General features: G+C 38.5%; 1 protein-coding gene and 2 long non-coding RNA genes across 4 annotated transcripts; 1 reads left to right on the top strand and 2 right to left on the bottom strand.

The window, feature by feature from the left end:
* Positions 1–9,872: 9,872 nt before the first annotated feature.
* On the bottom strand, positions 9,873–25,921 carry Aptx (aprataxin). Its single transcript, XM_089248579.1, has 7 exons — positions 25,790–25,921; positions 22,715–22,876; positions 14,356–14,474; positions 14,176–14,229; positions 12,249–12,352; positions 11,125–11,209; positions 9,873–10,068 (listed from the first exon to the last, which is right to left on the bottom strand). Exons 2-7 carry the CDS (start codon positions 22,862–22,864, stop codon positions 9,996–9,998), a joined length of 585 nt encoding a protein of 194 aa, XP_089104705.1. The 5' UTR covers positions 22,865–22,876; positions 25,790–25,921; the 3' UTR covers positions 9,873–9,995.
* LOC149070710 (uncharacterized) lies at positions 14,799–17,872 on the top strand. Of its 2 annotated transcripts, XR_016194975.1 has the most exons (3): positions 14,799–15,264; positions 16,581–16,895; positions 17,522–17,872. It is a non-coding gene; the product is annotated as an uncharacterized LOC149070710 (long non-coding RNA). The 2 variants fall into 2 exon arrangements; XR_016194974.1 differs by lacking the exon at positions 14,799–15,264 and having other exon boundaries at positions 16,455–16,895.
* On the bottom strand, positions 18,286–19,769 carry LOC149070709 (uncharacterized). Its single transcript, XR_016194976.1, has 2 exons — positions 19,209–19,769; positions 18,286–18,446 (listed from the first exon to the last, which is right to left on the bottom strand). It is a non-coding gene; the product is annotated as an uncharacterized LOC149070709 (long non-coding RNA).
* Positions 25,922–26,561: the final 640 nt, after the last annotated feature.

The following is a 26,561-nucleotide window of genomic DNA, read 5'->3' as shown; positions in this document are numbered from 1 at the left end:
GTCATTCTAGATTGTGATAAAGATTGTAATCACGGCAACCTTCGTCGTGAGAGGCCTACGCTGTACCTACTACCCCACACACTAACTCCAGCCATATCACTATACGCAATTTACTGCCGTTAACGAGTTGCGTTGGAAATAAAGCCGCCATCTATCAGTGGTCACCCCAATCTGGTTAGGGGGAAAAATATCTTGTTACCTATAATACCCGGGGGAAAAATTAGTGGGCCCATTAGTGGCAATTGGATGGTAGCTTTCAAATGATACGGACGAGTCGCCGTCATCTGCCACTACAACACACAGCTGCCGGCCGTTTGAGAACAGTGGTCCACGTGACTAAATGCATACTTTCACGCGCTACGGACATTCAGCCGTACGGAGTTGTAGCTTTATTACTCGTACTTGCTTTTTGATTCATTACAGTGCAAAAAGCAATTCTCTCCGTGCAGAGGATCTTACGTACGGCAGATATTCCGCACGTACGAATCCGTAGTGTGTGAAAGGAGCGTAAGAAATTCTGAAGTAAAGATGGTAAATGCTTGACTTTTCATGTTATGTCATCGTGTTGACCGTCCTGAGACTGGTTAGTTTTACCCTACTGTTGATAGGCTGGGGTTCTCTAGATTGATACAGTGGGGTGAGGCTTCAGCTTGGTGCTGCCATTTCGAAGCATCACTAAACCCTGCGGTTGAAGAGGCTATAGCTGTATAGCTTTAGCAAAACCCACACGACGGACATTAAGGGGGTTGGCACCACCCCTCGAATCTGGCTCCGCTGGCTCTCAATTCGGGAATTATCTCCGTCTCACCCAGTCAGATCTGTACCGAGTAGGATGGCGGCATCCGATTCTCGATGTTACCTGAATACCCTTAGGGTGGGACAGGGGTGTGTTACTTGCATTATGTTACAGTGTTATTGTTGTGGTCTACCTGCTGTCTGCGGAGAGAATTTTTTTAAAATTGGAAACCGGGTCACATTAACGCCTTGAAATTGGTTCCAAAACCACAGAAAACCAACTTCAGCCGTCCACGGCTTTCGAACCAGGAACCTCACGATGAGAATCCGACACGACGGCTGATTAATGTCAATTGTAAAACAAGATAATCATAGGAGTCTCGGAGAAGGAGTTCATCATTCATGAACCAAAAGCCATCAAGTGTGAGAAGGGCTACGACTCTTTTAAGTAAAGCTCTTCTCGTGTTGGAAATGACGCTGAAAATCTCGTTGTCTCTGTGACAGGGCCAAAACTCCATGCGCTTCGTGGTTGCTGTTCCATCTTATAAAGGCGGCACGTCGCGGCAAAACAAGATCATAAGCGGTCCATGCTGGCAAGGGCTCAATATTATTCGAGATTCAGCAAAGACAAATGGTTATGAGTGGAATTTTTTCTCTTTAGAGAGAGATTGGGAATGGCTTCTTTTTTTTTAAAGAGTAAAAAATCTTGGTACTTTCCAGGGAACCCGGCCAACGATTGAAGAAGAATGAGTGATAATCACTTTATGGACTGTAATGTCTCATCATTCTCATCTGGTATAATGAGAGCACCGTCGCCAGTTCCATTCCCAACGAGGAAACAACGCCATAGAGCGAGAGATCTGGCAAGATGTCACCACTTCGAACAACGCCAGCATATTACGTATTTTAGAATTAAAAGTATATACTCTGTATGCATGTACCAAACACGAAAATTTCGTTCGCATCAAAAAATAAAAAAAATGGTCGTTGGGAAATCACAACGCTATTCCAAGGACGTGACCGGTCTATTACGCTCACGTCGTTATACAACGAGGTCGTTAGTGACGTCACGCCTTTAACGCAAATTCTCAACGAGCCTCATAACGCAAATCTCAGCGACCATCGTCAAAAACTTGATTTTTCTCAGCAACCCGCGGTATGTCGTTATCTATTTTACGAAAAACTCCCTGGTTCGAGAGTTGCGTTAGCTCCGAAAGGGATGGACCAATCGGATAATTTTCTCCGCTGCTGATAATCATCATCATTATCAACGAGTGCTGCAGCACGTGCGTTCTTATTATTTTATTTATTTGTACGCGTTAGTGTGTGTTGGTTGTCCTTAATTTTCTAAGCTGCATTTTTTTTTTAATTCATCCGGATTCTTTTTATTTTCATCAAATATTTGAGAAAAATGTAAGCTATGCACGCACATGATACTGGCGCGGGGAAATTTTCTAAATCATTACGTTTAAAAAATGATTTTCTATTGAAGTTCAATGATGTTATGAATTTCCAAAACGACTATCAAAAATATCATCATATCTTACCATGTTTTTAACACATTTATCTACCGTCTTGATATTAAGTCGAAATCAAGAACAAGTAACCTTTTATTTACATCATTAATTAGAAAATTGGTTTCCTTGTTTCACACATGAAAATGAAGCGCCACCAAATTTACACTGTTGTTGACATCTTTTTTATACTCCGATCAGAAAATGCACTCAAGGATTAGAAAAAATTTATTTGTTGATTAATAAAATTTACTTTGATTTTTTTTTATAGTGTACTTAGAGTGTGCGCAGAGTATGGTGTGTGTGTGTAATGGTGTTTACTGCATTACACTTCTGTGTACTGCACAGAAAGTACTTAATTGATATTACAAAATATCAATGTTATTAAACGAATTAAGAAGGGGAAAATCTGGAGACGTTTAAATATATATTGACGTCGATTTTGAACGAGATGTAAATAAAATATTGAGCAAATTTCAAAATGTCTTGAAAACATCGCGGTAGAGAGATTTACCAGTTAAATAATATTCTTATATTGAGATGAGTTTAAGATTAGAATAAAGGCATTTCCATGCAAGATTTTTAAAAAAAAAATGTTTTGTAGTGATTTATCTTTGTACCGAGTATAATAATTTATAACTTATTAAACTTATAACTAAAATAATATTACCACTATGAATAATTTTTTCTAATGTGTACAGATAACATTTTAAATGATAATGCTGTCTCTGAATCATGTTACTAAATTAAGGAACGTAATTCGGAGAATTATTATTCATTATAATGAACAACTTGATAAATTAATAATGAATGAATAATTTCCAATTCTAACTAATTTGTCTCCGTTGCTCTCACCTTCATCGAAAAATGTACGCGCGAGCGGCCATGTTTATTTCCGTAACGCAAACTCCGGTTCTCGTTAGTTAACGTTTTACGTAGCGATGTCGATAACGGAAATCGCTAGTAACGACGTGAGAAAAATCAACCTTTAGCGATGGTGACGTAAATCTATCCCACAATGCACCGCAAACCCCAAACACGTTTGAAACGCGGGCATAACGACATGAGCGTAATAGACCCCCAGCTCCCGTTGTGTCGCAGACACACACCACAATCAAAACATAAATAGATGGTCTTCTTGATTGGAATTTTTGGAAGAAAATTTCGATCGTGCGTAATGCTCCTAAAATCTCTGCTTTTGAATGCGTCCAACAACTACTACTATTGCTGATCCGTATACATATTTCTCCCTTTGCAAACATTCTTAATGAACATTCCTCTCTTCTTCGGTTGGTCAGTGAATGTATTGTTCCGGATAATTTCTCACAAGTCCTTGAAATAAGAAGAGGATGAAGCAATCTTCAGGGCGTCACAAATTTACACTCATTGCCATAAAAATTTGCGCACCAAGAAATAATTGTGGGATCGAAACGAAAGTTGGCCTGAAGGTACATGTCGGGCAGATATGCAAATGATTAGAAATGCAGCGTGATTGCGCATTGCCACTAGAGGGCGTTGAACTTCGTTCTCCTTGGAGTATAAAACAGGTAAGCAGAGCTTGCTGGAGTGTATTTAATCGTTTGCAAAGGAAATGCTGAGGTAGACATGCCGTTACGCCGCCGTCGAAGACCATATGAGCAGTTGTCAGAGTTCGATAGGGGAAGAATCATCGGGATGATGGAAGCTGGGTGGTCAGCTCGGCGAGTAGCTCGTCAACTAGGCCGTTCTGATTTTACTGTGAGGAGGTGTTGGGACCAGTGGACAGAAGAGACGTCATTTACACGGCGACCAGGTTCAGGACGCCCTCGACAGACCAGTCGTCGAGAAGACCGTCACATCATCCGAAACGCACGCGTAGAGCCAACTGCCTCATTGGCCGCTATCCAGACACAGGCAGCAGCTTCACTACGGGCCCCTGTGTCTTCCCGAACCATCGCAAGGCGCCTGGCTGAAGGACATCTGGTATCGCGGCGCCCATTACGTGTGCTGCCAATGACACCCACCCACCAACGCCTCCGTTTGGAGTGGTGTCGAGCACGACGGGATTGGACTGCAACGGAATGGAACCAGGTCGTCTTCAGCGACAAATCGAGATTCAACTTGAGCAGTGATGACAATCGTGTTCGTCTGTGGAGGCCCCGTGGTGAACGCTTCAATCCTGCCTTCGCTTTACAGCGACACACCGCTCCCACAGCTGGTGTCATGGTATGGGGTGCCATTGCTTACGATACACGGTCACCCCTAATATTGATCCATGGCACAATGACAGCCCAGCGGTACGTCCATAACATCCTTCAGCCACATGTGTTGCCACTCATGGCAGGGCTCCCAGGAGCCATTTTTCAACGAGACAATGATAGGCCACACACAGCAAGGATGTCACGAGACTGCCTCCGCCACATTACCACCCTTTCCTGGCCTGCTCTATCCCCAGATTTGTCACCAATCGAGCATATCTGGGATCATTAGGGACGGCAAGTTGGACACCCTACGAGGTTGGTCGAACTAGAGGCGCATTTACAGCAACTGTGGAACGAGATGTCTCAGGACATCATACGGAACTTGTATGCCTCAATGCCCGCTCGTATCGAATCGTGCATTCGCGCTAGAGGGGGTCCAACAGAGTACTAAAACTTTGTTCATCTGTACTTTTTTTCTGCAATAAATGATCCTTTTTCTTGGATTTTCTAATCACTTACTTATATCAACGTAGTACTTACATGTGTAAAATTTCGTTTCATTTTGACGACGACTTCTGGGTACGCAAATTTTTATGGCAATGAGTGTATTTACAGAACAGAAATTTTTACATGTATTTACAAGCAGAGAGATACACGCTAACCAGATTAGAGTTCTCTTCTCATGTGACAGTATCACTTTTTATAGACTCGTCGAACGTTCAAGAAAAAGAAATTCCAGCATTATCCGTAGTTGTCGAAGAGTGGCGGTTTAGGACGGGGGCAGACTTTTGCAGAAATGTTCTCGACGAATAGAATGATCTCTTTCTTCTTTACCTCATGACTTTGTTAACTTGAGGGTTCGTCAACAAATTACGCAACCGATATTTTTCGTAACGCTGCCCCCTCCTTTAAAATTGTTCGTCCCGACAATTATTGTCCTCAAGCAGCACCTCTTAGGGGTCATTCAAGTATTACGTCAGCATCGAAGGAGGGGTTTCGGATTTGCTGACTTTTGATGACGGGGAGGGGGGTCAAAAATGGCTAAAAATCTGCTGACGTTATACTTGAATGGCCTCTTAGAGATAGAAGAACTCCACAGCCTGCTTGTGACGTCAGCAAGTAGTTTATTATCTCTCAAAATATTCAGGGAAAAAATTCCCTGCTCGTGCCAGTATCTTCGTTGTGAGGAAAAGAAATGATCGGGATCAGAATTGGCGATTTCTACGCCACACATTCAATCACTATGCGGTGTTTGTCAGCCAAAGATTCTACGCCAAAATAAGAAGAAACGAAATAGGATGCTGTCTTTCAAAATATGGCAGACTTGCTAGGTAGTCTGAATGACGTTTATGGAAAACAGTGCAGAGGCCTTCTATCTCTAAGAGGTGCTGCCTCGAGTCGGTGGGTCGCACTTAGTTACTCACTGTGGTAGGGAGCCAGTCTGTTGAGATGGGTTCGTACCCCACCTTCACCACAGTGGTGGTCGGCTAAAGTTGGTTTTCTGTGGTTTCCAACTTCAAAGCGCGAATGCGAGCCGATCTCTCCTTTGAAAAGTCTCGCCACAGAGAGCAACAGTCCTACAAACAGTACAAATTGTAATTCAATCATAACACATCACACTTCACTTCTGAAATATAGATGGCAGCACTGAAAAATCAAACACAGCACTACATACGCATTCAGACTGTTAGGTACACAAACACAGTTACACTTCCGGCACAACTCACTAGGTAGTAAATCGCCCATATATGGTGATAGACCTGAGTTGTGCTCGGTTTGAAAGTCGGTTGAGATGGGCCAACCTTGCATTTTGATGTTGTAGTCTGTTGAATCCGAATAACCACATTGTTCAATTTCTTCACGACTCTGTAGGGTCCTTCCCAAAACGTCTGGAGTTTCGCCCAAGTAGGGCGAAGTTCTTACTGGCGTTTCAGGTTCCAGAGCCAGACGAGGTCTTTTTTCCTTGAAGTCATGAGATGTGGCCCCCGCATCGTAGCGGTTCTTCATCTTCTCGAAGCCGATGTTTATCCGGTCTTTGGCGATTCGATGCTCTCGTCCCATAAGTACCTACGATGGCGAGAATTCAGCACTCTCGTGGGCGGTTCTCGGTAACGGTCCCAAGACGTCCCTGGTGATTATTCCCTCGAACGGAGCTCCAACGTTGAAGGCAGGCCCGGGTGCGCTTCGGAGGAATTTTGCGGCAGGCGTCGCAATTCTTGCACCTTTCACATCGGTCCCGGATTAGTCCCAACAGAATCGTTCACGGACCTTCTGGAGTGTCTTAATCATGCCGAAATGTCCAGCGGTCAGGCTTTCGTGCAATTCTTTTAACACTTCTTTCACACGACTCCTTGGCAAGACGAGTTGTCATCGGAACGTTGCCTTCCCATCTTCCGTCTCCCATTTGCGGTACAGCACGCCATCTCTCATCTCCAGGGAGTCCCATAGCGGCCAGTGCCTTTTGGTCGTCGGACTGGAAAAGGCGATATCTTGCCACACTAGTTTATTCCCGGTGGATTCTTTCCAGTCCATTATCGGTCGTACGTCGGAGTCTTCTAGTTGGGCCTTCCGGGTGTTCTTGTCGCTCAAAGGATCGTTGCTTGAGACTTGAGATGCTATCTGTCTCACTACAGGGTTCGCCGGCCCGTACTTTTCTTCAGCCCTAACGCAATGACGACGGTTCTCCGCTGCCTCTTAAGCGGAGTGACGACTTAAGCGGAGTTCCGTCAGATTTAATGTGCAATGTTATGAAAATCGTATAAATTTAAAGTAATATGGCATTTATTAAAGTCATATCAAAGTAATAAATCAAAATAACAATATTAATAAAATTTATAGATTGAGAAAGAAAAAATAATAGCAATTTTTTATCTTTTTTTATCTCTTATAACTTAAATTATTGTGGTGAAATGTACTTGATTTATACCAGTAAATTTTAATTTAGACTAACAGAGCAACTGTTTGAATAAGTAGCTTTTCTTCATAACAGAGCTCTCTATTGCACATTAATTTTACATATAAATCAAATTTAAAATTTTAGTGCTTTAATTCTTCATCAGTAGTTCATGATGCAACTACAAAGTAATCTCGAACACTTTTGACTTGGTGGAGGGGCCCTGGGCAGGGAAAAGTAAACAGAAGTCCTTAACTTGGGAAAGAATGTCTCATTTTTTTCAACAAAGATATTTTGTTTAAATTTTAATCCCTAAATTAGTAGAGTCCATGCTTTCTATGATTATATATTATCCGTGCGTCGCACTTTGAGTTTAACTTAATTCTTTGATTAACATAAATTTCGATTTCCTTGCACTATATGTAATCTTTGACATATCAATAAGTTTTGGTTTTGCCGGAGATGCCCTGCCATCTCCGGCGGGGGCGAAGTGCTTACGTTGCTTCTTGCGACAGAGCTTGGGTGTCTCGCGGTTTGTCCAGTTTCTCCAGTAGAGCCCAGGCAGAAATGAGATCTAGCTTGAACAGTCCCCAACATTCCAAAAACCTTATTCGGCAAATGAACTTCCCCAGCGTAACTTTCGTTACTTAAACTGTTCCGTTTGGGAATATAGGATTTTATGCATATGTCAATGCTGTTAACACAAGCTCTTTTTTTAATGGGAACCATAAAAATAGTCTGTTCCTCTTTCTCAAACTTTTTCATAGTGACGACTTAACCGAAATTAGCGACGAGTAAACGAGGGGTTAATAACATTGTGGTCTATGAGAGCTGGAAGGGTCTGAAGAAAAATGACGACTTAACCGGAGTGACGACTCATCAGGGTGACGACTTCACGAGGTTTTACTGTATATCATTGTAAACTCTATCCAATAAGAGACCAGATGGCTTGCAGCTGGTGCTTTACAACTTAACAGGTGCAATCAATTTCTTTCTAGATTGTTTAGATTGTTTACCTTTCCCTCTTAAAGGAAAGAAAGCGTTGCAAACAAATAAAAAAAACTAAAATTATCTAAATACAACTTATTTTGTATTCAAGTAAAGCAAAGGTATCTAGAAAAAAAATTAACTCTTAACCTACACTATTTTTTCAGAGAATAAGATTGATGTGTTTCAGAATTTAGTTGCTTACAAATAATTTGTTAGGATTGTTTTTTTTTTTATCATAAGTCTAATAAACTGCTACACTATTTGGTATCGTTTGAGAACAGTGTTTCTTCACTAGAGGTGTTTGAACTCTGGTTGCACTTTAAGCACACATGAAAGCAGCTAAAATTTTTATCAATATTGATTTAATGTTCTGTGCTAATTATTATTAATATACTTATATACATAATAATTGTCATAAATTACCCAGTTTATTATATTTATTTACAGCATATATAACTTTCTTTCCTTATGCTTCAATATCAAAAACACTGAAAAAACACCAAAAACCCTGAAAAAACACGGTGGGTTGGGTTTTTTCTGAAAAAAATCCAGGTTTTGCCAACCCTGGCTTTATTGGTCACTCATTATACTGGTCTTTCGCTTTGTAGGTCACTCGTTTGTTCATTCACATGCTTGATGATGCGAAGATATATTTAGGAAAGAGAAAATTCAACTGTCCCTGCAGGGAATTGAACCCACGTCCTTTCACTTTCAGGGTGAACACCCTAGATTTTTAATTTTCTCTCTTTCCTAAATATATCTTCGCACCAGCCAGCTGTTAAAAACTTTCGTATGGATAGCGGAGAGTGTGACATCATCCTCGGATTACCCTTTTTTTAATTCACATACTACTCATCGTTCTGTGGTTCTTTTCATTTTTTTAAATATTTTTTTCTGAATTTCACAATAAAAATGTTAACCCCTTGAACAGCAATTTATTTTCAGACACCACTGCTCCGACATACAATTTCATGGCGAGCTGGACTCATCATTTCACTTCAAGGGGTTAACTTGACTATCGTGCATGTAGAATTTGATATGATTACGTTATACGCGATGATATGTAGCTGTTCAACTGAGTTCAGGTTTCATACTTATATATGTTGAGGTGAAAAAAAAATTATCATTCAGACGTTTTCATTTTAAAAAATCTCTCGCAACCCTCCCCTCCCAGCTTGTTAATGCCACTCCACCAGGAAATCACAACCCACACTTTGGAAACCACTGCTGTATGCTATTAGAATAACACGTGATACCCAAATAATAGTACACATCCATAAATACAATTACTTTAAGATTATGGAAGAGTGGAAAAACTGGTTGTGAGCTACAGGACTAGAATAAATTGCCCTTATCATGTGAATTTATGAGCCATATATTCTTTCTCAATGGCCCTCAAAAGTATCATCATTTTGCACGAAGAAACATTTTTCGGACAAACCCACCATCACACTGCATAGTAACAGCAACAACACAAATGTCAACAAAAACAAATTCTTTCTGATATTATATTCAGTAAAAAAAAAACCACAGGTATGAGAAGCACCACTTTCACAGGAATATAATTGAAAGGCGAATTTTAATTGGAGAGGGTATAATTTTCCCCTCTTTTTATATTTCAAGGTCAACTGATAGTATAAAAAAACAAAAATAAAACTATATATAAAAGCGTTTTCCATATGATCACTGATCATGTCCTTCAAGATGATGTTTAAGCGTCGGCATATTCTTCATTTCTTTTCGACACTTGTGACACCTATTACGAGAGGAGGAGGAGAAGAACCACAGTGTAGACTCAAATGTAAATACCATAGAAATACATATTAATTTGCATGGCAGAGCATAGATTAAAGGAGGGTAATTGGTTCAGGGTCATCATCTTAGATAATGAGATCCTCGGCAAATAGATAGAAAAGACGTGAAGTGGAAAAAAAAGTTTGCTAATCACAGGAAAATTTAGAGAGATTGATGGCTTTTTCTCAGCCCAAGATATCAAGGAAACATTTTATTTTCTGGATATTATGCTGAGGTGAACTCTGAAAGGAAAGTCATCCTGTCTCCGCTGGGACTCGAACCCAGGCCCTCTTGCATACCGGCCATAGGGCCTGTAAGAGGCCCCCCATGTGTAGATGGTAGCATGCTTGCCCGGTATGACTTTTCTTTCAGGATGACTTTTCTTTCTGAGTTCACCTCAGTATAATACCCAGAAAATAAAATGTTTCACAGGAAAATTTGTTTGTAAACAAATAAAAATCTAATTTTGAGATACGTAATGGTAATTGAAAATAAAAATTATTGAATCACTAAGTTTGAATGGTTTTCCTACCTGTCACGCACAAACGAGAAATTACACTTGACTGGTTGACTTCGATCTGACCATGTGCCTCAGTTAATAGAGGCCACAGTCAATGCAGGCTGGGTTAATAAATGCTCCAGAACAGGCATCTCCAATCTCTGGCCACAAAGGCAGGGCCATATTCATTGTTTCAATGGAGTCAACGGGCCACTAAGCTATATTGAACACATGTTATTAAAGAGCTCTGCAGACCATGCATCGAAGATCCGCAGTCTCTTTGGTATGTATACCAAAAAAAATTGATCATTAAAGCCAGACTCTAGAAACTGAAGTCATTTGAATCCCTCCTTCCAAAAAAATGTGGGGGTGGGGCTTAGGCACCCCAATAATTCATGAGTTCTCATATGTACAAATTTATGTCCTTATTCTTTCAAATGAATAAATGTATTCTAATTTGCCAAACATCCCACCCTGCACACTATGAATTTAATATCAACAATTTCGATGAGAACGTACCTGAGAGGCCTGTTCAAACAATCGCTGTACTCTTGTGGAGACAGGAAGTTTATCTCGCCATTCTTCTCGAGCTGTTCAATAATCACTGAAAGTAAAGTTCACGTAAGCATGCAAGTATTTGTATGTATAGGTACCAATAGCGGAACTCTGAGAAATGATACAATTTTACTTAAGAATCATTAACTTTAACATTTCAACAATGACTTGAATAGTTTGATCAATCATTTTAACCAGGACCTGACAAATTGAAAAAAATAAAATAAATCCCATGAGCCAAGAACACTTCATAAATAATTTTTCCCCATGTTTTTCTGGGCCTTGGCAACCATTTCCCCGTGCTGGAAAAAATGCTTGTTACCGAAAACTTTACATTGTCCCCAGACTTCAATAGTCATCATGCGTAGAAAATTTTAGGTGCCAAAGCCGATTTTTTAGTTGCCATGGTGACTAGAGATGGAACGAATAATGATTTGGCTGAATAACCGAATACCTAATATTCGATTAATTTTGTGACCAAATATCAGCTGATCCTTAAAATTCATATATTACAGTTCCCAAAATTAAAACGTTGTTTTAAATTCAAAATAGCACTAAAAATAATTATAAATAATCAAATTGGTCTTTTGTAAATAATTTAATTTTTAAATTAATACAGGCAAAGTTGGATAATTTGAAGTCAAAAACACTATATTTTGCCACAGAAAATAATCTTGTGTACGTTCTACTTATAACTCCTTTCATTTTTTCGAGTATCATTCATATGTGTCTGCTATCATACTACAGTATGTACATCTAGTTTACTTCTAAATATTTTCATTCAATAATTGAATATGATTAAATTAAATAACTTATCTGTCGAATTTCTTCATCTTTAGCAGTTTACATGTTTTACTGATGCAATACTTGCAAATAGCACTATTATTGTGATAAATTTTTCTTTTCTGCCTCTCCCCCCCCCCCCTTCCCTCTGAAATCAGAATTCCAGACTAGTCGAATTAACATATTAGACTTATTAAAATTCGACTGTCTGTACTCGTACACTAATAGATCAAATAAACTGTCAAAAAGCACACTTCATGAAGGAATCATAAAAAGGAACAGCAAGTGATAAGAAATGATTTTACCTTCGGAGTCGAGAAAATTTTCAGTTGTAAAAGAGTTCCAGTGTTTTTTGGTCTTGAGGCATGGACTGATGAAATCTTGGCTGATAACATGGAGATGCAAGTGCCTGAAAAAAGTAACATTGTATGCCTAGGGGAACTGCTCAAAACATTGATTCATATTGATGAAAATGAATCATTTGAATTAAAATTACTCCGCAATGCGTAAAATACACTTGTGTAATTTGGAATTGCAACATTGTCGGCGGAAACAAAATGTAGAATAAAATAATTTAAGAGTAGGAAATTTATTGCACATATTAATAGCAGTGATAATACATTTTTATCATCGACAATTATTTCAGTGCACCCATGGTTGCCGTTTGCAAGGAGCAACAAAAAAAAAGTTTATGTACCCGACATAAAACGTGATCTCGGATAAATAAAATATAGTAATTTTCTGTGTGTAGCACACGGGAGAGAAAATATCCCGACCACAGCTGCCAATTCCCACTCAGAAAACCTGTAGTTTATCACCATCTTGTATTTCCGACGAAGCCAATTTGAATTTTTCATCCTTCAATAAAATCACCAAAAATTATGACTATAAATATGAATATTGTATCGCACATATCTGTTATAAAATTGAATTTATTTTTTTTAGAATTAGATTTAATTCGTGATTTGCAATAGCGCTTCATTTTCTCAGCCATTGATGACTTTTTCAATGATTTTGGAAATAATTGGCCATTTTGCTTATTTATAGCGACAATCGCCGGTTTTCCCACTACTTGAATTTTCCACATTTTTCCAGAGAAAACATGGTCAGCCTGGAATTGCAAGGACTGAAAGAGTATTTTCTTCAAGGATTTTTCATTTAAGTGAAGTGTAATTGAGGATTTTCAGGGACTTTTCTATAAAGAGACAAAAAATCAGAAGAATCTGGTTTTTGACCAGAAGAGTTTAGTAAGGCCTAAAAATAGGGGTGGCAGCCTAGATTTTCATTTAAACATAAGTTTTTAAAATTTTATGATAAAAATTCACAAAATACCACGTTCTGTCACTATTTTTCGAGCCATACCTTGACAACAAAGATGTTGAGAAAACAGAGAAGGCCTGGGCAATATCTATAAGCTATGTAGGAGGTATTGGCCTAGGGCAGTAACACCAGAAATGAGAATGAATTCTATCACAGAGGGTCAGTGCGCATTTGGTGTGCCGCCCCCCCCCCCAATAATTTTTCAGGAGTGGTCAAATAAAGCTGATGAAAGAATTTGGATTCTCACTTGTACAGGGCCTGGGCCATCAAAAACCCCTCACACTTCCCCAGTTTCTGCTCTGGAAACTTTGGAGTAGGTTTTTCATCAATAATGAAATTCAACTCTATGTTGGCGATTTGCGATTAATTCAAAAATTCAACCCTAAAAGGAAGAAAAATATGACAGCTCATCAATAAGAGTTGCAGATGAGGAGAAAGTTATACAAAATAATCAAACGATGGACCAAAAAAAACAAAAAAAACAGAGAATTTCTTCAAAAGCGGGATGTATGGTCAAGGGTATTTTTGTAGGGTAAAGATTGGTTTGTGGCTTTAGACAGATAAAAAAATCAGGTTTATCCAAGAGTATCCCAGTCTAGGGCCTTTTTAGCCTCCCAACAGGGTTGTCTTTAAGGGCGGCATGTGAAGCACGGAGAGTTCGAGCCACATCTGCTTAAAAACCTGAAGCATTGGCGCACCTACGCCTGACATATAATGCAAAAATCTTTTTTTGTTGTTGTCTTCAGTCTAGTTTACTAATTGTATGTTAAAAATAATATATATTTTATTTGTCATGATGGCAACTTGCCGTCCATTATTCATCAATTGCCGAAATAATCATAAATTTCCTGATGTTTTCATTTCCACTTGCAAAATATAGAAACAACCAAGTGAGAGGGGGGAAAAACATACCTCATGCTTGGAACAGCGTGATAACCATATCGGAATGTGGCATTTTCATTTGCTCTAGAAAACGATAACGAATCAGTATGAAACAGTTGCACAGCAAAATTCAAATTAAGAGCACGATAGTTATGATCAAATCTGATTGGGGGAAAAAAGGAAAATTAAACATGAGTTTGAATTTCTCACTTTGTGGCTATTTCGACACCTTTATCATGCATCCTTCTCAGCAGTGTTATGTGTTCTTTATTCAATGATTTCACATTCTCAATATTAGACTTTGGAAGTACCAGAAAATGATATCGGGCCTAAAAAAATGAAACAGAGATTATACAGAAGGGGGGAAATAAAATAATTAACTAATTTGATTTGTTCTAGACCACAAGCTGGCAAATACAATGACACTCAGGGTTTTTTCTGTATGAATCCCAAGAAACAAATTAAGAATGAATAAATACAGTGGAGTTCAGATTTTGTTCATTCCTGATAAGTTTCTCGCATCAAAAATTTCTTGAAGCACATGCACACAAACTTCCCCATTTACAATAATAGCAATCACTCTGATTCGTTCCACAGGCACTTCAATATTACTATCAGTGCCGTCTTAACGCATGGCCTGGGGGGGGGGCCTATGATGCTCCTAAGACAGCCCTGGGGCTCGACCATCTACTTGTCCCCGGTAACGATTTTATCGTTCACTCAGCGATTTCTCGTTATGAGCGATAAAAGGGAAGTTTTTGCGACCATATTCTTCGTGAACGATAAATGCGGATCGCTGGGAGGGACAATTGTGAACGAGAGCCGGGAACCTCTCGTTCAGCGGAAGGACAATTATTTCAGTAGGCTTAACAATGGCGATGGCGTCGACTTACGTGTTGTTAAATGATTATTACGATTCTCAAATGCCTGCACGTGCTCCGGTTTGAAATAGATACGTCATGGATGCGTTTAAGCTGTCGGATAAAGAATTCGTGAACCTTTTTAGGTTGAAGAAAAATACTACGAGGAAAACGTTCGAGGAATTGCGCCGATGTTGGCCTGAACTCGATGTCTGGTCGGAACTCGAGACACCGGACACAGCTGACAGTTGAGAGAAAGGTAAGTAATAATTAACGTTTAAATTAAAATAATTTTAATCAGAAATTATTCGTTGTAGTGGTGTTTCATTTTGAATGAATGTTTTTTTATTAATAATGGAAAACGAATCTAGTACTTAACGTAAGCCTATTTAGGCCTATACATTTTTTATGTTCACGATGTTTTCAAGTAATTTTGATATTCATTAAAAAACAATAGGCTTTCAAAATAAAAGTATTTTGAAAAACTCATGCACAAAATATGTAGTTCTGTGCAGTGCCGTCTTAACACGTGGGGCCCCTTCCGGGCACGACCCGATGTGCATAAGTGGCCTCGTAAGAGAGAGTTGGTGCTATGATTCTCACGAGGAAAGCATAAAATTTATAAGTTACAGGCCCTTTCAGTTAATTAAGGGGGGTCCTAGAATATAACTTTGCCTGAGGCCCATGCATGGTACCCACAAGGGTGGGGCTGAAGGGGCCCCGGGGACGATTTCTATCATTTTTCATTGTTTTACACTCTAAATTCACCTTTTCTGGAAAGAACCGGCAAAGATCCAAGCGCAGGGGTCCTGCGGAATGGGGGCACATGGACCCATTGCGTTCTTGAGACAACCCCAGACCTGTGATTCCCAAATTTTGCAGGGCAGCTAAGAAATTGGGCAGGCGCCTAAATATTTTTTCCATTTGTCAAGCCTTGCCTGTGTATATATATGTGCGTGTAAAATTAATAAGTACCCTAAACAAGTTTACAGTATTTTGTTTAGATCACCCTTTGTCCATCACAGTTGTTCCAATGAAATATTCACTTAATGGTTTACCTATTTTTGTTAGTACTGAAGCGATTGCACACTGCATGGATAATAATGCTATTCGCTTGTATGCCTCTCTCACTGAGGTCCAGAACTAGATGCTTGGTCACCCGGGGCAAGCGAGTATTTTGATGCCCCTTTGTAACGTTTTGAAGGAGAGGTATCAGAATGAAATTTGCATCCCCCTCGGGTCTAGTGCCCGATACCCATCTGCTCCCCCCTCTAGTTGCGGCCCTGCTCTCACTTATGCATGTTTTTCCCTGGTACTTTTGCACTGGGGGGATGAGTGAGAGATACGGTATACAGTCTATATGCTCGTTATAATGACCATTCCATTACTAACTATCTCATTGTTTTTCATGTTTTGGGGGGGGTGGTGATGGTTACATTTTCCGAGAGCGCGTTAGCATTTGTTTCTAACAGAAGTTTCTCGTAGCACTTTACCATAACATTAGTTTATTCAAATACAATAGTTTTACAATATATCTTGAACAACTACCTCATGTTTGATTTGACTTTTGCGCAGGTTCTATGTGCATGTCACTGGTGCCTACCGAAGAAGCCTGAGCCAAGACGTCAGTTTGGGGATGTACGAACAGTCTGTGAGTAACTCTATCCATACAGTTACTGAGGCCATCAATACGTTGATGCTACATAAGTATGTGAGATGTCCCAATATGTCGACCTGCAAGAGAGTTTTTGGGAGAAGCTCACATTCCTGGGAATTATCTGTGCCATAGACTGTATACACATTCCTGTTGTGGCACCATCAAAGTTTGACAAGTATCCAGAGCCTTCCTACGTCAACGGGAAGCAGTTTCACTCCGTCAACGCACAATTGGTGAGAAATATAGTATTTCAACTTCTTGCCAATAATCATCCTTTATGATTTTGAATTTTGGGAAACGTCTGTGGAAAGGGGGGGGGGGGGGAATTAATTTTTTAAAAGCGCCAGTTATATGGTTTTTGCATTTATACGACACCATTATTTGAGCCTGAACCCCTCCCTGCAAATTTTCAATGAGTTTATACCTATGGGTGCCACATGTCATCACTATACCAAACATTAGACAGAAACAAGCTTCACATTAGGTTCACAACACGGACACACACATTCAAACATGTATCAATTTGCTACAAGTTCCGCAGAGCAATATGGCTGAGGTGCATGTCTGGTTTAGTAGTCATTTATGATACGTTCCATGAAAACTGTCACTATGCAATGACATAAAATAAGAAAAGGTGTGATATCTTTATACAAACTATCAAACAGAATTTATTCTTGTAGTACTATACACGTATGTTGTCTGAACACTGTTCTCATCCTTTATGTGAAATTTTTTTTCCATTACTAAATTTCAGGATATTTGTAATGATTTCTGTCTGACACAATGTCAGGTTTTAATAATTCACATGCTTCTATGCAGTCTTTTTAACTATCATTACATAGTTTTTTTATTATTTCAGACAGAACTTCTGACTCTTAACATCGAGGCAATGGATGCTCAGCGGTAATGATGACTATTGCTAGTGAACTGTGTGGTTTTTTTTTTTTTGGAGCGGTAAACACTGACTGCGGGTGTGTTTTTCCAACCTATATGTGTGAATGCAGTCAAAAATAAGGAGGGAAAGCATTATTGACCAGAAGGGCATGCACAAATGTTGCATTTGTCTTCCAAGTTTTATCTTTGTGAATTTTTGATTGTGATGTTTTCAGTTTTTGAATGTAGTATTGCTTATAAAATGTCTTGTGTTTCTAATGTTTTATGCTGCAATGTATTGTCCTGGCAGTTAAATTCTTGCCATACCTCAAATTTTGCAAGAAAATAAAATAAATGCACAATGAAACTAAATGTAACTGAGTTGACTCATTACTTAATCAAGGTGTGAGGAATTCATTGATTTTGGTTTTAAAAAGATATCGGAAATAGTTTTTATTAAAATATTTTTAGTGATCTTGATCCTTCCCTATGTTTGTTCATTTTAACTTTCCAATCTGTTATTTCCTGATCTCTGTTAGCCAATGCATACATTTCATGAATTTTTAAATGGTTGAATTTAACTGTAAACAGGGCCGTATTATCCTCCAGTCTCCTGTGGGAGATTAAAAAGTGACCTATCTAAATGAAATACAGCAATACAAATTCAATCAATAAAAAGGAAAAATCACAATTTTAATTTTTCTTATATACTTCCATAAAATCTTTAAACATGTTACATGTTATAGAAGTGGGTACTTCTTTGAAGGTTATTGCAGTTTCCTCCTGTGCCTGTATGAGCTCTTCTATAGCATCCTTTTTTTTTTTTTTTCTTCGTTGTGTCGTCCTGTTCAATGAAGCTGAGGCTGTTTCCTCTTGATGGGAAGGAACAGTAAGGGATACATCAACAGGACCTGAAATGTGTATTCAAGTGAAGGAGATTTAACAAATAATACCTCATAATCATATCCATTATGCATCAAACTTTCAGACAGTTATATGCAATAATGATACAACCCAATGCCATAATGTCACAACTGTATGTGTTATAAGTTTCTGAAAATGCAGGGCAGTCTCAAACCTGGTGGGGGGGGCCTATGCATTAAGACGGCACTAACTGGAAGATCACAAAACTCAATTGGAAATGTGTGAAACATTTCTGTATGCCAGAGATAATAGGTACAGTATCCAAAAAGTTAAATTTAATGAGATCACAATGTAAAGAAGCTCTTCGCTTGTGAGAAAATGTGACATTGGATGAAGCGAATTTCACATTTTTTTTCACAGTACTCTTGTAGTGAGTCCATGTCTACACAAAATGAAATGTTGTGGTTTAAATAATCATCCTATGCATAACTGCCACATTAATTCAACCTTCAAAAACCAGATTCAAAAAGGCCTGTTTGGACCGCTGTTAATTTTTGTAACATTCTACCATTTTTTATATAAACCACATAAAAAACAATTACATTAGATTTTTTTTCCTTTGAGAGATGTTGATAAAAAAAAAAATTTAGTTTAAGCGATTAAATGCAATATTTCCTTATTTCATTTCTGTAATTTTTCTAACATCAGCAGGAAACAAAACTGTTGGTTTTATAAATGAAACATATTTAATAAATTAACTATATTTCATAAATTACAAGGTAAAATTCAACAAACTTGGAAGTACTCACCTTTTTCCAATCCTTCCCATCTTTGCTGGGACCATACGGAATGGCATTTAATTTTGTCGCCAGCCGTGACCATGTTGTATTTTTGTCGTGACTTGTGAGGTCAGAGGACAGCTTCCCCTCAATTAAAGCAAGGCGTTTCTCCAAAAAAATTATCATCACCTCATACTAAGCGGCGATAGTCTTGGAGCATCGCTTGGGTTGAGCACCATTCATTGCGATAGGGAAAAAAAACACGCGGAAGGGACAGAAAGTAAATAAACAGAATGTTTCTGTTGCCACCGGCAGGAAGAACAATTAAAATAAAAAACATAGTAGTTGTTGTATTCCCTTAACATAGCGCTGATTGGTCAGAAGATGAATTACTCTCGAAGAAGCATTTTCGCGTACTTATCGTATCACGTGGTCTGAACGACAATCTTCAACGAGTGGAAAATGGTCGCTCAGAATTGTCGCTGAGAATTTTGTCCTTCAGCTTGTCTTTCAGAATTGTCCTTCAGCGAGGGACAGGTTGTTATGAACGACAAGTAGATGGTCGAGCCCCTGATTACTACCCAACTTCTATTATAAAAATTGATTAGTGTGGCCTCATTATAGTGCATTCTATACATAGTAAAGTTTTCCTCAGAAGAAAAAATTGGTACTGACAGATTATTTTGCACAGCTGCAAATTTTAAAGCAGGGGTTCTCACCTGTGCTCAGCAGAGCCCTTAGGTGTGCTCTTCCCATGGGCCTCTATGACCACTCCAGGACAAAGTAAATCTGATGAATCAATTTAGGGCGCGGTAGCCCAGGTTGATAAGATGATCGCCTAAAGTACCAAAGAGGTGTTGCAAGTTCGTTACCTTGTTCATCCTTGACACAGAAACTTTCCTGATGCATGTGTACATCAGAAAATGTGAGACCACAGAAAAAGATTGCTATCGCAGGGAGTCCCACACCAACTTGTCTGTGCATATAAAAAAAAAAAGGCTGCAGCTTGGAATCGGCAATAAATTGTATGTCACGGCCTCCGTACGCAGAAAATGACTGTGGTGCGACAAAAGTGATCAATGATAAATCAATTTTTAAAAAAGAGGCCTCTATGAGGTTAGAAATAGAAATATTTCTATAGGAAATTTTTCCCCCATAAAAATTGTAGACTAAAAAAGGCTCCACAAGTAAAAAAGTGTTGAGAACCGCTGCTTAAGAGAATGAGAATCAAGAATATTTTCACACGGATTGAAATTTCGTACACATACAAATAGAAAGGGGATTTTTCTAAAAGTAAAGAATAGATTTTCCTCCTTGGAAAAATGTGAAATCGTGGTAGCCACTGCCGCTTAGCAAAAGTCACAAATTATCACCAAACAACAAGATAAAAATTACCTGTCACTGCTATACACAAATCTAAAATCATGCTAAAAAAATCACCATCCAGCCGAAAAATCAGGATGGACGTTTGTTTATCCAGGATATAAGTCATCTCGCCAATTCTACTAAACTGACGCTGACTTTTCAGCAAATTTTGTCTTTTCCTTTTCTAGAATGAAACATTCTTCTGTGATTTGGCGCAATGGCGACAACTTACTGTACTTGTGCAATGCATTATGGAAAAAACCACAGCCAACTGACTTTTTCCGGGCAAGTTCATCGGGACTGATTTCCTCCTCCTCAAAAGTAGCCAGACCCTTTTTTCAACTACAGTCAAAACTGAGGAAATATAAGAGTTTTTCGGGCGTCCAAATCTGAAAGACTTGTCACCTATGCAATTGCCGTCATCTTTGACTTGTTCAAAACCGCATGAGGGCTGCCAACAATCTCAGTCTGCTATACAACAGACAGAGTATATTAACCAAACTGAAATTACCCAGGCTTGACAAATCGAAAAAATTTTAGGCACCAGCCAAATAGGAGAAAGTCCTAAATGAGAAGCTCACTTTCGAAAGCGCTGTTTACACGAGAAATGAAATATCTTAGTAAGTTACCGGTAACAGGGATTTTTGCTACAACCTGTTTAGTTAATGCCGGTATTCCCCTCCTTCTGGAAGTCATCACTGGTCACTTGGGTTGAACTGAAGTAGCTGGCATAAGATGGCTGACGAAGGAGGTAACAGTAGTTTCCGTGGCACAAAGGATTATGGAAGAGGAGGTTGAAGTCACCCATCATTATTCCGCAACAAAGATGGAATTCTTTTGATGGATCTCTATCCCTCATTTCCCCCCCCCATGAGGAAAAAAGTTGCCATGCAGGTAATAACCACCAAAGCAATGCTGTACAATCTTGCAGACATAAACGGGCTGAAAGGGAAACATTTCCATGTATTTTTTTTCAAAATACACTTTTTAATGGGTTTCTGAATCTTTGGGACGAGTTCTGTCAGGTTAAACAACAGGGTTTATTCAAACAGGAATATTTTTGGTAGAAATCACAGCATAAAGTTGGTCGTTTCTACACAAAGGGAACATATATATCCACCTTGTTCATTCAATTATGTACTTTTCATTTGAAAGGGAAGGACAAAACAAAGCGTTCGTCCTTCTGACGTTAAGGGATTTTTTTCAAAACATATTTTTCCTCATCAGTAACTTGCAACAAACAATAAATCGCCCCCTCTACTACATCACCCTGGATCCCACGCCTTGGGAGGGGGGCAACTGCTGGTTTTGCACAGTGTGCCACATGGTCTAAGACCGGTACTGGCCAACGATATCATCCAGCAGGCAGTCGGTTATTTTTTATCTGTGTCTGTGGAAAGTTCACAAGTAAAGAAGAACAATGTGGAGCTATTATTATTCTTTGTTGTGGCAGAAGGAGTTGGAGTTCGCTAAGTGCATCAGCGAATGAAGGCAGAGTACAGAAAACATGCACTATTATTGACTTGCATGCAGGACCTGGCACAAGTGAGCAACTTACCTAGGGAAAGTCCATTCCCGTAAGGGTTGCCTTCTTCACTTTCGCTCTACCTTCACACAAAAATGTTGCCACACTCATACTAAAATAAATCAAATTACAACTGTTCCATTTTCATTTGATTCACCCTTACTCTTGGAGTGCTGTTTGGAATATGACTATAAAAACTTGAATTTTAAATCGCACTAATTTCTAAGTCAACATTTCTGGTGTTGGCTAATACGTAGATTTTCCGGTGTGGAAAATTAAGAAGGAAGTAGTTCAATTCATGGGCCCATTGTAGAGTCACCATTCTGCCTACACAAGAAATTTGTATAAGATAACTATTTCATAAAATGTCGAACCTCATTAAGACAGGGCCGAACGCACAACTATTGCTTATCTCTTTGACTAGGCCCTATACTTCTTGAAGAAATTGATACGATCGGAGAGCTCATCTGAGACCTACAGCACTGGGTATTCTGAACTAAACTTAAGATGGTTTCGCACCTACTGCTGATTGCGAAGGATTCAGAATGCGGTTTAGATGCGCTGTGCCATACCATAAATATGCATGTAATGCTCGAGGATTAAAAATTTTATTTAGTAACGAGAGAAATACTACTTGTCTTCTCACCTTCGGATATTTATCCTTCAACACGATGACTTGATCATCTGTTTCATCTACAACTTGATCCTGGTCTTCCATCGCTAATTTCAGGCCCTGAGTCCAGTGTGATTTCTTTACACCATTCGTTGCCATTTCTGTTGGTTTCCGTTTGGACATGTTATTGACCTCCTGACAAAATTTAAACATACTGTATGAAATATAAGTGCGTGTTATACCTAAAAATCTTGAATCGAGAAATAAGGCATTTTGAATGGGGGAAACATGCCAAGGTGAACTTGACATTTAAGTGATTTGCTCAGCCAGGGCTGCAACTAGTGGGGGGGGGGGGAGGAGAGGGAGTAGGTGGGTCTGGTGAAACGAGTGCTGGACCAGAAGGGACGACGAATTCAGCAGGGTTGTTTGGTTTAAACCTTGGTTTTAACCAAGTGGTTTTTTTGTGCAAAAAATCAAATAAAAGTTAAATATCATAAAATATCATATTGGTTCATTATTAGCCAAAATGTTTCATTTTTACCACATTTTATACCCTTGGGGTACATTCTGACGGTATATCTTTAAATGACATAAGATCTTATACATGGTTTTTTTCAAAAAGTCTCATAAAAGAGGCCAGAATATATATATAATTTTCATATGAAGTATCTTAGTCATTTAAAGTTATATATAAAAGCCAAAACTTCTCATTCTTACAACATTTTCTACCCTTTGGCTACATTCTGATGCTCAATCTTTTAGCAAATTCATGAATAAGGATTGCATCACACATCTAAATGTAGTGGTGTATTATCTCACAAGGTTTCTTTTTCCCTTCACAAAGAAGCAGCTACAGTAGTGACACCATCATGCTAGGGGCAGGTGGTCCTATAATCCAATAAAGACACCAGCTGTCCTTAAAGGACAAAGACTAGTGTACTAGTTGTTACATTACCTCACATACATTTTCATTCCCATAAGAAGTAGCACATCTCCTACTGTATATCTCCCAGTCTTAATATTCAATAGTTGTTTTTTTATACTTTCACACACACACTGTTAAGCCCAGTTAATCAAGGTTCTACTGTATAGTAGTAACAGATTTATAAAAAATAATCAGCTATATACAGGGTGATTATAATTTAAGTTTTGATTCCAAAACTATACAATAAGTACTGGTCAGAATGACTTGAAAATTTGCATGGATACCCCTGGAGCAATGGAAGTTTCTTTCGCGAAAGAAAAAAAGTGCAAGTAGTGCAAAATGTGCAAGTAGATGATGCTGTACACTTGGCCAGCAGTATAATCTATTTTGTGCAAACACATAATTTCGGCACTTCCACAGCATCAGTGTGTGGATAGAACAACTTCTTGCACATTGCAATACCAGCAAAGCAGCTGCTGAAGACCCATTTTGACAATAACAGGATGCAACTTAACCCTTGCAACTTCTGGCATGGGGGGGGGGGGGGTGCCACGAAATGTTATGAGCAGTGGTCAGATTGCAAACTTTGGTGAATTGCAATCTCCAGCGCATCCCCTATATGTTAGAAGTTCCTCAGGAATATTAATGGGGGGGGGGGAGAGAGGAGAGGTTGGTTCAATAAAGGTGAATTGCAAGCGCATCCACATCATGACCATGGCATACTCTGTTGTTGAACAAGAATTTCTGTGCTTTCACCTCATATCCAGAACACGGTGGACAACATATTTAACATTTCTTGAGTAAGTTGTAGTTTGATTATTTCGTTTTTTTGTGATGTTTCCATTAATTATGAAATCGTGAAATGCTATAATTATCATTTTGCCATGACTGGCTATCGTTTCTGTTCTGCAAGCAAATTTCCCACGTATTGGATGTCATTAATTTTACATTTTTAAGTATTTTTTCCCCTTTATCAAATAAAATTGAATTTTTTCAGGAATACTCATGTCAATTTCCAAGTCATTCTGACAATCGTTCTTTTTTTACAGTGTTTTGAAATCAGAACCTTAGTTATAATCACCCTGTATATCGTAAATCATTGCTAATTAATCTGCATTATTTATGCTTCATTAAATACATTATATTCACCTAATTTTTATTACTTTTTTGCAAAATAGCTTCCTAATTAAGTATACTGAAAGTAACTGGAGAAAAGCCTTTATATATTATATGATTAATAATAACATTAAAATAATTTTCAAACACACAGTAATCCATTGAGTTGCAAAAAATAATTAAATTGCAAAAGTTGGTTTTTGTTAAAACGTAAGAAATATTTATTGCTTAATTAATATGGGAATAGTGTTAATTACATTAATAAATATTTTATTTTTGTTAATTATTGGAAGTTTGAATGATTTTTCAGAAATTTTATTGTTTTTAATGTTAATACTATTTAAAACAAAAAAACCGGTTTAAACCAAAAAACCCAGTTTTTGGTTTTTTTCAAATAAACCGGTTTTTTTACCAACCCTGGAATTCACCCTTTAACTGCATGGCAAGGGGTGCCAAAATGCTTGTTTTCCCCAGATGACAAAGTATCTAGTTGCGGCCCTGTGCTCAGCTCCCATACAATGTAGGTAAAATCACAGGTTACAATGATTGAGACAAGCAACAAACTAATTACTTGGAACAACTATTGCTGTGTTCAGCGCAGAATCACACCACACCTCTCAAGCCTTATAAAAACGGAATGCTGTGGCGATCCGGTTATGCGTGAGTAGTAAAGAAAAGCAAAAGATAGGCATATTTGATTACAGTAATGCCGCTTTGACGGAACTGACCATCACTTATATCATAACGGAGCATAACATTAATGTTATAATGAGAGTTACGTGGACTTAATTAGACATTTAAAATGCTAACACAGTCCAATCCCGTTACAACGAGCTCCAAGAGAGCGGAGAAATTACTTCATTATACCGAAATTCCGTTATAAAGGAATTCCAAGTTTCCCATTGTTCCTATTTAAACTCACCTGGGATGATTAGAAAAGTGTACGTTAAAACGAGATTTTCGCTATAACGGTAGTCGTTAAAACGGGATTCGACTGCGCTGGAAAAAAGGGAATATGTAATTCTCTCACACAGCGGTGGAGAAGAGCAATAGAGCTTCACGTTTACCTTGTTTTTAAAGAATTAACTGAAGAAATCGAATTCGATTCTTTCAACAGAGAATTCAATTTTCATTTCGATTTACAAAATCGCTCTCGAGTTTTACCATACCCGCTCTTTTTATTGTCATTTCAACGTACGGACGGCCTGAACCGCTCTGAGTTGAAGTTCCACGTTTTCCCTTTGAGAACCTTTTTCGATTCCTATGACCATAGAATTCGTATTTTCTTGCGGGACATTTCTGTATTTTTCTCATTTTCTGCTTTATATTTTAGCTACTTTACTACATTGTTCTTTTTTTGTAGTTTAGGTATGTCTCAAAATCGTGTCTTTTGTGGCTTTTTTCAAACGGCCCTGCTTTTTCATGAGAGTTATTGGGGCCGCAGATTTCAGAAATGTGTCATAAAAAAAAAGTACGTGCAGTGGAATTCAGGAATAGTGGCAGCGTCATAAGTAGGCTGACCATATTTCCTCGACAGAAATACGGAACATTGGAATTCCAAATACGGGACATCGCCAATTATTGCCAAAAATGACGCCAAAACCGAACAAAGTCGCCAAATATTGTTGAAATAACGGAGAAATCACAATGGCGGGAAATGCAGCATTACTGCTAATTACAGTAGATTAAAATGAATTCCACGAAAAAAAAATTTCACTAAGACAAATATGGGAGATTCATGTACTCATTTATAGTTGTAGTTATCATAATATAATTTATAAGTTGAAAATAATTTCAATCTTTGACTTCAATAAAGAATAAAAATTCAAGTAAGGCTTC

The sequence above is a fragment of the Pholcus phalangioides genome, unplaced genomic scaffold (genome assembly GCF_987345545.1).
Source record: "Pholcus phalangioides strain wild (caught in Gottingen) unplaced genomic scaffold, Ppha-v1.0 ptg000020l_1, whole genome shotgun sequence".
Classification (NCBI taxonomy): domain Eukaryota; kingdom Metazoa; phylum Arthropoda; class Arachnida; order Araneae; family Pholcidae; genus Pholcus; species Pholcus phalangioides.
The sequence above is the reverse complement of the archived record's forward strand: the minus strand, read 5'-3'. Positions and strand labels throughout refer to the sequence as shown.